The 12376-nt window shown below is 43.0% G+C and overlaps 1 protein-coding gene across 1 annotated transcript; it reads left to right on the forward strand.

The window, feature by feature from the left end:
* The first annotated feature begins 1352 nt into the window (after window positions 1–1352).
* LOC148011431 (microbial Terpene synthase-like protein 13) lies at window positions 1353–2696 on the forward strand. Its single transcript, XM_087670367.1, has one exon. The coding sequence runs from the start codon at window positions 1353–1355 to the stop codon at window positions 2694–2696; it is 1344 nt and encodes a 447-aa protein (XP_087526493.1).
* The last annotated feature ends 9680 nt before the right edge of the window (window positions 2697–12376 follow it).

Consider the following 12376-nt stretch of genomic DNA (forward strand, 5'->3'; position numbering starts at 1 on the left):
GATCTCCCTCCCTCCCTCCCTCTGTCTCTCTCTCTCTCTCTCTCTCTCTCATTGGGGGTCTATGTGTTTTTGGGATGGTAATAAAAATCTCCCTCATTTTGATAGAATCATGCACATTAAGTATACATGAATGAATTAAACATATGTATGTTTCTCCAAACACATGGGATATATTGTTGTCATAAAAGGAACGATGAGTCATGATCTCATATTGTTCATTGAAGGTTTTGAAGCCCTTTAATAAGTATGTATACTCGTTAGTATCCATACAAAATAATTGTGCTAGGTTTGGATTCCCCTTAGTTATTGTTTTTTTATGTGCAATTGTAATTGAAGGCATTTTGGACATCTTAGGCCTTTTTTTTTTGCCCCAATACCATTGTTAACTAAATAGTTAGATATTTTGGACACATCTAAACATGATGCATGCGTGTGTATGTGTTGTTTACACACACGTGTAAACACATAGAAGTATTCATGCCTACCATCATGGGCACAAAGGGAGGGAGAGAGAGAGGCGTACCTATGCACATGTACACATATAAATCATGAGTGTTTACCAATAATGCACACACGAGGGACACACACAGACAATGCAAGCACTCAACAATGTCAATTTGTTATTGTAATACCTAATCATTTAACACTATATGCTAGGATTAGCTAAAGGATGTGATATAAAAAGATACATCATGTGAAGGTTTCACAAAAATAAGGATATGTCACTAGCTAGAGGGTGGGGAGCCAATCTCCTCCATGACCTCGGAATATCGAAAATATTAAAAAAGGTGTAACGTTTGTCTTAAATCGTGCAAGAATTTCAATCCCTCGGCCCTCAACTTCAAAAGGCGATTATTGACAAGCGCAATTCAAACCCTCAGTTCTCAATCGCATATTCGTAACGACACGAAGCTCCCTATGATCAGTTTTTTTAAGTGCTCAAAAAGCATCTTTGAAAGAGCGGGCAATGGGAGTCATTTTTCAAGGGCGCAAACTTGAAGTATGAGTCGCTGCACTAGGTGCATGGTCGATCTGGCCATGTGCCGAAATGCCCCAACAGGTCACGCACACTTGTTCTATTGTCACAAATATTTGACCCATTCGTCTCTCGGCCGGTGCGGCTGCATACACCATATTGTATAAAAACCCGTGCTAATGGCACTATGGCAGCAGGCCTCCGGTATTAATCAGGTAAATCGCTCTGGTTTCTATCCTTAAGCTTCGCCCCGTTCGACAGACATTACTGGACGGGCGGCCAATATACTCACTAGCGACAGGTTGTGCTAGCTATAGCAACTAAAACCAAGCGGGCAGATCTCCTATCAACATTCACCGTCTATTGATATAATCCTATGGCGCCGATCACGTCCTCGTTCGTGCTCTCTGGCATAGCCAAGCTCTTGCTGCCGGCAGATGCGGTGCAGAAGATGGGGCTGACGGAACTGCCCCTCGACAAGTCCATCACGAGTGTGGAGTTGCCTGAGGTGCAATGCTCCTTTCCTTCGCAGACAATCCACCCGGACTACCTCCAGCTGAAGCAGCTGTCGCAGGAGTGGCTCCTGTCTCGTTTCGGTGAGATGCTGCTGGACGGCGCCGGTGAAGGTGGCGGCTTCGCGGAGAGCGTGGCCCTTAAGTCGCGCTTCGACATACTAGTGACGCTGTCGTATGCCAACGGTCTAAGCTCGCGCATGCCGGCCATCATTAAGTTCATGGCGTGGCTGCACATGGTGGACAACCTGCTCGACGAGCCCCAGGAGATGGCTGCTGACTCCTCGGCCGCTGCGCTCCTGGCGAAGCGGATCATGGCTGTGCTTGAGGATCATGAGGATGAGGAGTCCGCAACAGCCGTAGCGGCTAGCTCTCCACAGCTCTCGGCACGAGCCCGCCTTGCCATCCGCCTCATCGAGGAGTCGGCGCGTGAGGTGTGGTCGGATCTGCGAAGCGGCATGCCCGTGGGACAGCAGCAGCGTTTCGTAGGAACCTTCCGCGACTTCCTGCGGGCCACCGCGACCCAGGTCGGCTATCGGCAGAGCGGGCGCCTGGCCAATGTAGAGGAGTACAAGCGCCTGCGGAGGGACTCCAGCTGCTGGAGAGCCTGCGACGTCCTCATCGAGTTCGCACTGGGCATTGAGCTGGATGAACCCACGCTAGCCCACCCGCTCCTCCTGCGCCTCAGGGATGCCACGCTCTACCACATCTGCTGGCTCAACGACCTTCTCTCCTTCGAGAAGGAATACAAAGACGGTGACTTCTTCAACCTCGTCTCCATTCTGTACTACAATCGCCTCAAGGAGTCCGTCGACGCCTCCACTGCCGCTAGAGATACCGTCGTAACTCCTCCCGACCTCCACCAAATCATGCTCGACGTTGCTCAGCTCGTCAAGGAGATGGATGAGGAGTGCGTGCGCCTTGTCCGGTACATCCGCAGCGACTCTGATTCCTCCTTGCATGTAAGCGAGGAGCTGGATGCCTACATCCAGAGCCTCACCTACTGGCTGGGCGGCAACCTCTCCTTCCACTTCGCTGGCATGCGCCACGGCCTCTACACCGCCAGCTACGCCTCCAAGAACCTGCTCGCACGCCTGCCTGATGCCCTCGCACACAAGCTGGAGCTCTCCACCTGTGAGGCCATTGTAGCTGCAACGGCCACTCCCCATCTCGCGCACCTCCAATTACCAGCCGCTCAGGCAGCTTAATTAGTGTAAGCTACTAATTACTTTCTTAAATCTTTAGATGCCCCTCCCTCTGGCCTCCTTAAAAACAATGGATTACATAACTCTGATAGACTCACCACGTTCCATCTAACCTGAAGTGTCTGGGTGAGACTCCTTCAGCTCGTCTATCGCTTCGTCAAGTCACTACGAATTTAAGTAGTACAATCATGAAAGGATCGCCTTGCATATTAAACACAAATTATAGAACCATTTATGTTGTCAGTTTCATTATTTGTACTTGTCTAGTTACTCTGTCGCTCCTTTTCCAAGTAGTAGTGTGCGCTAGACTGGCGTGGTTCTCTTTGCTATGTCTAATTGGTGTGCACACTTCAACACGTCACACTCGACCATGTCGGCTCTTCATTTGTAAACTTTGATGAAGTTTTGCTAGCTTTGCCACGGAATTTCACTGCAAAAAAACAATTATGCAACTCGCAACCGGAGATGGTAACAACATTCCCCTCGCACTTTTTTGACGTATCAAGATAACTTTAATTCAACGGGCTTATAAGCAGGCTATAGGCGTGCAAGCATTGTTCATATATGTAGCTTTTGAACGAAAAGTGTCTACATATGAAAGGGCTCTATGACAATGTAGTAAGTTGGTTCCTCTGGCAACCTACTATCTTGCAGATCAGATAATTGAAATATAAAAAATAAACACGAAAATGAAATTGGGATCCGGACCTCCTTGCTCCTCTCATACTCTTGACCCCCCACACATACTTACATTCAGTGTCTATGGGTGACTTGTCGAGGTACTTCAATTGAACTCTACTAGGCGTTGCATGTCTAAGATCCATGCAATCACGAGTCATTAGGGAACTTATAAGGACCATTTATGTTGTCAGTTTCATTATTTGTACTTGTCTAGTTACTCTGTCACTCCTTTTCCAAGTAGTAGTGTGCGCTAGACTGGCGTTCTCTTTGCTATGTCTAATTGGTGTGCACACTTCAACACGTCACACTCGACCATGTCGGCTCCTCATTTGTAAATGTTGATGAAGTTTCGCTAGCTTTGCCACTGAATTTCCTGCAAAAGAACAATTATGCAACCCGCAACTAGAGATGGTAACAACATTCCCCTCGCACTTTTTTGACGTATCAAGATAATTTTGATTCAATGGGCTTATAAGCAGGCTATAGGTGTGTAAGCATTGTTCATCAATGTAGCTTTTGAACGAAAAGTGTCTACATATGAAAGGGCTCTATGACAATGTAGTAAGTTGGTTCCTCTGGCAACCTACTATCTTGCAGATCGGATAATTGAAATATCAAACATAAACACAAAAATGAAATTGGGATCCGGACCTTCTTGCTCCTCTCATACTCTTAACCCCCCACACATACTTACATTTAGTGTATATGGGTGACTTGTCAAGGTACTTCAATAGAACTCTACTAGGCATTGCATGTCTAAGATCCATGCAATCAGGAGTCATTAGGGAACTTATAAGGAACCCCCTCCCCCTCCCCCCCCCCCCCTCACGGTACCCCTAAGGCTCTTCCTTTTTCTCTCCCAATACCTTTTTTATAAGCTATAATCTAGAACTTAAACTTACTTGATGCAAGTGTGTTGGGGGTAAAGGCACCTCTGCCTAGCTGCCTGAATATTACTATATGGATAGTACTCGTGCTTGCATGTTGTAGACGGTACGCGCCCATCACTGTCACTTCATTCTTTATTCTTTTAGTGACATTTGAACAAAGGGAAGGTCAGCCACTCATTCAGAATGTTTGAGTTCCCACATTTGGAATCTTTCTCTCTCTCTCTCTCTCTCTCTCTCTCTCTCTCTCTCTCTCTCTCTTGTTTCTCCTCCTTCCACCATAGCTCTTGCTCCTGTGCATGCTTCCACTTGAGGGCTCACCTCCCTTCAACTGGTATCAGAGCATTCTTCTTTGCAAGCTCGAGCACTACAACAAAAAGGGTTCATAGACGAGCTTGTAGGCACAAAATTTGAATTGTGGAAAAAAATATCGGCCGCATTTATTAACGCGTCTATTTGCGCATCTACAAAATCGCGTCTAAAAGCGTGCTTATGATCAAAGTTACGCGCAAACTTAGATGCGCCTATAGACGCGCGTATAAACACGCTATGTAAATATATAATCATATTTTTTAAAAAGTGAACATATTCATATTGTGTGTCTATACAAGCATGTATCTACGCGTCTAAAATCGCGTTTACTCTGAAAGTTTTTGACGAAAATAGACGCGCATTTATCCTACAATTTAGACGCGCTAATAGACGCGCAAAACAGAGGTATGAAAAAAAAAACAGGTTTTTTCCCCCCATCAACATCAAATTGTATGCTTAGGGATAACAGAGAAAGATTATTTCGAAGATTGGATACTGAAAACAAAACAATGTATGTAGCACACGAAATTTCATATATATAGATGAAACGTTTTTACATTATGAGTTCTAGTGCTTGTGACGTCATGGTCGCAAGCACTAGCTGAAAGTAATACATATCAAAAATGAAAATTACAAGCCAAGGGGAGGCATGCATACATGGGGCTCCTCTATATCTCCTCAGAAGAGGTATCATCATCGCTACCACCACCGCTGCTTGTGCCGCTGCCGTTGCCGCCACCACTACTGCTAGTCCCCCCTTCGCTATCCTCAACTGCATCACGGTTCGCCTACACAAAGGATTAATGTATATAAATACCATTACAAACAATAAATTAGAGTTATCTATACTTTTCATGTAAAAAATAAAACATACCTCTTCTGGTGGTGGAATCCTCATGGTGCGAGTATATTGCTCCTTCGTGATGAGTCCCTCCTCGTAGAAATGCTGCCAAGTGGATGCCCAGTTATGACCTCGATGGTAGCCTACCTCTCTAGGAGTAGGCATCCTACCAACGATATGATACTACAAAACAATTTGAACATACAACGTATTAAAACACACTACATAATGAAGTGAAACAAATTACAAAATTTAATTTTTTAAAAAAATCAAATAATACTTACAAACTCATCCTCCCATGACTCCATGCCACCCGATCCATAATGCGACGATCCCATGGTTGCCATCTGGATACGTCGCGCCTCTGCATGCTGAGGGACTTGTCATTTTCTCCGCTATTCTCATCTTGGCCTCTTTCCACTCCTTGCGGTGGCAATTGGGTGGTTGGCCATATCCAGGGCGCCCTTGCTCTTGTCTCCGCAATGACTCCTTGGCGCGCGTCATAAGGTGAGACCTCTTGTTATGAAGCGCATCTCTCACCTTTGACCATCCCCAATCATCTGAGAATCATGAATTCTCGGGATTAAGATACCTTTTATGTACTGCCCGCAGCACCTCTTGCCACAAACCATTTTTTGGGTGCTTGAAGGGAATCATGCAATCTTTGTATGTGGCATGCACGACACTCCTCAAGTAGGCTATCACTTCCCTCCCCTCAAAGTCATGCAAGATACCAGCAACATCAGTGATAGAGTAGTACATTTGTGGAGGCTCACCTCTCTCATTTTCCGGTGAGGGTGATCGAGAGCCACCACCTAGGCAACCTCCACAAAGCCCTCGACCTCCTCGTCCTCCCGCACCACTCTCCCTCCTCCCTCGACGTGCACTACCCTCTACCTCACTCGATACACGTGCTTTTGCAGATGCACGTGCTTTGGTCGATCCATATACCTCAGCTGATCCCTATGTAGGTAAAGATGTGATAGGTGTCCCAGACATCACACTGAAAACCTCATCTGTAGTGGGAGGGCGACCAAGATAATTGGTCATCTCCCCCATGAATTGCTCCTTATTGAATGGGGTGCTGGAGGATCCAGGATTCTACATCTACACAAGAAAAATCATATTATCCTGTGTAGATAAAACATATTACATACAGCGTCTATACCTGCATCTCTGTGTGCGTCTATACCTGCGTCTCTCTGAGCGTCTGTCAGCGCATCTCTGTGGGCGTCTATCAGCGCATCTATTTTCGCATCTATAGCCGCGTCTACACTGTCATCTGGACGCGCTAATAGATGCGCACAGTCGCACCATTTCTTCTCAAACTTGCTTTAAAAACAAAGCTAAAAAACCTCCATAGATGACAAGATCCAGCATGTGAAGAGAGAGACAAACAAACAGAGAAACCAAACAAGATTGAGAGAGAGAAGAAGAACTCACCTTCTTTGCTTGTTCCAATGGGTGGCGGCGGCTAGGTTGCAAGCTCCTTGTCCTCCTTCTCCCTTCCCTTGGTAAGTTGCTTCAATCTTGTTCTCTTCCTTGCTGTTTGGATCTTGTTATTTACTCTTTGGCTCTTCTTTCCTCCTGTCCTCTTTTTACTCTTATTTCCTTGCTTCATTGTCTTCATGAAGTGATAGATAGACACGAGTAGTGATGTTGAGCTCGAACTGCAGAAAACGCGCAAAAAACGCAGGAAAGCACAGGTTTGAAAAGAAAGCCATAACTTTTTTTAAATTTTTCTATACTTGCATGGTGCGTCTATCAGCACGTGTAATGGCGCGTGTATATACGCAAATAATTCGTGTTACACGCGCTTACAGACGCGCAGGAACAATTTAAGGAATCAATGCATGCATTTAGGGAATCAATTGACCTATGTAGTGACATATATAACAAAGCTTAAGGATAAGAGATAACACATTGGCAAGTCAATTGGCACATATATATGTCATGACTTACTAGACCATCCCACTTACAATTGCATATTATCCCACTTACGTATCAATAGGTGGATAAAGCACGAATGGTTTTTAGCTAGAGAAAGATAATGCAATGAAGATGTACACGAAAGAGATAGAGAAAGGCATATTATCCATCAATCAATCAAAGATATGTACATGAAGTGACTTGATATAGTAATTAAAGTATCGTCATGTTTAGGATGCTCCATTGACTTCTGCAAGTTCCTATAACCTTGAAGTAGAGTATAGCCAACCACACTGTCCATGGAAGGAAAACTTGGCCTCATCAAATTAACCAAGTTAATTTACTTATACATTTCATAGATAAGAGATTTGTAGTTGGCTTGTTGGTATTAGTCACCAACAAGTGGGCACACTGGCTAAAGATGATGAAAAGAGGACATGTGCACATTGGTTACATGTGGTCCACCTTATCTAAAATTATATGTGAGCTATAAGTGCACCTTGACATGATTGGAATAGCTTGCATATGCACCAGCCAACTGATTTACATCAATCTACTCATGCTATGAATTGGCATGCATGGCTAGGTTAAGTGCACAACATTAAATGAGACATGTGAGTGTATTGATCAGTTCTCTCTCTCTCTCTCTCTCTCTCTCTCTCTCTCTATATATATATATATATTGCAAATGCACAAGTCAATCTTTGATTTATATATACATCCAATCATCATGCCCTATCCAATCACATTTGTATAGGGCATGATTGGATGTATATAGGGCATGACATCACATATATGTAATTAGCTTTGAATAATTGGATGTATATTTGTAATACTCAGAAAGAAGTAAAGTTGGTAATGTATATCATGTCCTATGCATGTATATGCCCTATACATGTATATCATGTCGTATATACACGTATATCATGTCCGTATGATCCTATACATGTATATCATGTCCTAGCGTATGATCCAAGTGTAATTATGTCGTATATACATCCAATCATGCCCTATCCAATCATGCCCTATTCAAAAAAATACTAGCTGTTAAGAGGTTTGGTCATATTCAGGTAACCTCTTGCTTGCATGATATGTTTTAAACTACTCAGAATCTTGGGAAATTTAAAGAAAAGATAGCCTTCAAAATTATACCCAATTTGTGCAATGCCACTTCTTTCCCACCAAGGCTCGAGAATAAGGACAGAACTGTTAAACCTTGCGGATATAATTCTTTCAGTGGTGAAAGACTGTACGCAATAGTATTGACCTGAAATGAGTTGCCCAATGCATCATACCGATCTGAAAGGGTAGAGCCGCCTCAAGTGTGGTCACGATCATATCCAAGCACCAACTCAATCTCATGGGGTTCAAGTGGGGCAGCTTGGCCTGGGCTGACCCAAACCAAGTTCCATATTTTGCATGCCAGGACAATCTCATGTTGAAGATAAGAAGGTATCTTGCTTTCTTTGTGGGAAGAAAATATTTTTATGATCAATCCACATATAGTGCTAGGGGCACCCCGTGTGTTTATGCAATTCAGCTTCTCTCTCGGATCCCATGGGGGCCAATACTTCTTTGTTTTCGGAAGCACCTCAAAGATTTTCATGGGAGCAGGGGGAAGGATCAACCTTCATCCATCTACTGGAAGGTTATAAACATAACCACCTCAGCCTAAAGCATGCTGAAAAATATCTAGAGTCTGTGAACTCTGGATCTATGCCATTAAAATGCCGTTTGATGATCTCCCACTCTGAATTGGGAACGTTCTCAACATTTTCAAAATAGAAAAAGGGAGGGCCTTCAATCAAACTATTCAATGGTTTTGGCTTGCCTTTAAAGAAGCCAGGAATTCCAAACCCCATGTCCTTTTTGAACTTGAAGGGTGGGATAGAACCTAGCTGTGGACGTGATGTTTTTCTATTCATAGATTGAGTCTCGAGCCATAAAACACTCGCGTCTTCACTGGCACTTTTATCCAAGTCTAGAGTATGTGTAATGTTGATCTTTGTTTTAAGGCCCAAGTAAGTGTACCATAGCTTAAGGGCTCTTTCATCTACCCAGTATATTTTGCTACAGACACCTCATGAGGGTCCAGCATGTCTAGTTTGATCTTTTATCTTTTACGACTAGTGCACATTATTCAATGCACTTTGGTGTGAGGGTAAACTTCTTCGAACTCAACGTATAGATGAAAAGAGAAATACCCAAGATTGTGGTGTCCTTGCTCACTTCGAGGATGCCAATGGTACTTCGAGTGATTATTAACTCTATTTTTTTAACTCAATGACTCAATATATATATGTGTATTCTTAATTCTATGGTTTTTATCATGCGCACACGTGCATGCTCAAGAATCAATTTCAGGTGGTTAAATAATGATTAAATTTGGTTTTTTAATTATGTGAATTGCAATTTTAGGTGGTTAAATAATTGTGCGTCTGTTGGCACGTCTATATTAGCGTCTATTTGCGCGGATATATAGACGCACAATTCGCGTCTATTTACACGCACGTTTACACACACTTATAGACGCTGTGATAGACACGCCCGACTTTGCGCATCTAACATGCGCGTCTATGCCTCGTTTCTGTTGTAGTGGAGTTTCGTCTAAGCCAATCTGAGCTTCTATTTGAATACCTACATCACTCATCTCTTTGTTGGCAGCCCTAGTAGCCACTCCATTCAAGCTTCCTATTGGTTGCATTTTTCTTGGGCACTCTTTGAGCCTTCTTGAGCAAGTTGGAGTAGCCTCCCATAGCCCTCACACTACTTGTGCAACATGACGTTCTGTGGAATAGGTCCTTTTTTAGTAGTGGCTCATGTTTTTCATGTCATATAGCATATCTTCTTCATTGGGCAGCTATATAAGAACTTATATACTTGGTTTTGATTCTTGACATTGATCCTTCCACTCTTGACATTCGGTTTGAGCATTCAACCTTAGTTTTGGACTGTTATAACAGTCCATAGACTATCATGAAATAGAGGAGCACATTATTTGATGCTTCTATGGTCAGCTTTGTTGGTCTTATGATGCAAGTGTAGTGGGGGTAAAGGCATCTCTACCTAGACACTTGTATATTACTACATTGATAGTACCCATGCTTACATAAGTTATAATCTAAAACTTAAACTTACTTTGATGCAAGTGTGTTGGGGGTAAGGGCACCTCTACCTAGCATCGTCTTTCAGATCCTTAGTTGTGGAAACTCATCCACAATCATGATACAATCTTCCATGAAGACAATATGCATAGGTAGCCTAAGAAAGTGGTTGAGATACACACAGTTTTCTTTCAAGAGGTGGAGCCCCCCCTGCTCTCGTACAACAACTAGAGAGCTTGCACCACTAGCCGATGCTCATCGCTAGGATGTTGGATAGGAAGCATAGCCTGACTTAAGGCATTCTACTAGAGATAGATAACCTCTTGACCATTATACACCCTCCATGGATTATGTCTTGGTTACAAATGCAGGAGAGCATTTCACCTATGATAAGACTATGCATAGGGGTGAATATCACTCTTGGGAGAGGGCTATGTAGTCTGAGATTGACTCATTGCACAAGAATCATACGTGGGATATGGATTCCTTGGCTAGTGGCAACAAGGCTTTGCCTTGTAAGTGGATGTACAAGTTTAAAAGTACCCCTGGCCACACCATGCTAGCATTTAAGACCAGATTGGTTGCTAAGGGTTTTAAGTAGGAAAATGGTGTTAACTTTGATGAAGTATTTTCTCCTATGGTCAAGATGACTATCGTGCACTTAGTCCTAGCTTTGGTTGCCCATCTTGACTTGGAACTTTATCAGTTGGATTTCAAGATGGCTTTCTTACATGGTGACTTGAATAATGAGATATACATGGAGCATCCTAAGGGTTTTTACAGAGCTAGGTAAGGAACACCTAATGTGCAGATTGAGGAAGAGTCTTAATGGTCTAAAGCATGCACTTAGCAAATGGTACCGCAATTTTGATGCTTTTATGCTATCTCACAAGGCTAAAGTAATAGTGTTATGGATCCATGCTTATACACAAAGAAAGCCCATGATTGTTCATGATTGATTTTGGTACTCTATGTGGATGACATGATTTTGGCAAGGAAAGCTCATGATGAGCTAGATGCTCTTAAGGCTCAACTCAAAAAGAGCTTTGAGATTAAAGATCTAGGGTAGGCATCTCATATACTTGGTATGCACATTATGGGTGACATGTCTCAACAAGGACTACTCTATTTGTCATCATAGAAGGAGTATATCCATAAAGTCTTTGAGTGCTTTCGTATGCAAGTGTGATGCCTATTGATTATCCATTGCGTTCTTAGGTGAAGGTATCATAGGTTGATTGTCTGCAAATAAATTACCAAAAGGTGGAGATGGCCAAGATTCCCTATGCATCCACAATGGGCAGTTTTATGTATGCCATGATAGCCACCCATCCAGATATTACTTTTGCAATTGGTGTTGTGGCATGTATATGGCTATACTTGGCAAGAGGCATTGGGATGTTGTAAAAGGTATCATGAGGTGCCTAAAGGGCACTACTGATGTATGAATTTGTTATGGCAACCAGAATATAGGAGTTGTGGGGTACACTGAACATGACTATGCAATACATGTAGACAGTAGGAAGTCCACTTTTGGCTATGTGTTTAATTTTTCTGGAGGTGATGTTTCATGGATGTCAAGAGTGTAGAAATACATGGCCCTCTCCACTACTACAAAGGCCAAGTATATTGTAGCCAGCGAGGCTTGGAAGGAGGCCATCTAGTTAGGGTATTTGGCTTGATAGATGCTATCCCTACACTACATTTAGATTTTTTTAGTGCTATCAAGCTAGCCAAGAATCTGATCATCCATGTAAATACAAAACACATTGAGGTGAGATATCATTTCATTCATGAGATCATTGAGGATAGAACTGTTGCTCTTGTCAAGATCTCAATTGGCTAGAATCTTGCCGATTTTCTCATGAAAAGTCACTCAGTGGAGTATTTTTTCTTCCTTAGGAAGATGATGGGTATCAGATGAGATGA

Source organism: Lygodium microphyllum, chromosome 28 (assembly GCF_053477565.2).
Source record: "Lygodium microphyllum isolate KBCC chromosome 28, Lygodium_microphyllum_v1.1.10, whole genome shotgun sequence".
NCBI classification, from domain to species: domain Eukaryota; kingdom Viridiplantae; phylum Streptophyta; class Polypodiopsida; order Schizaeales; family Lygodiaceae; genus Lygodium; species Lygodium microphyllum.

Excerpts from the sequence above, each read along its gene's own strand:
- LOC148011431 (XM_087670367.1), top strand. The coding sequence starts at position 1,353 with ATGGCGCCGATCACGTCCTCGTTCGTGCTCTCTGGCATAGCCAAGCTC.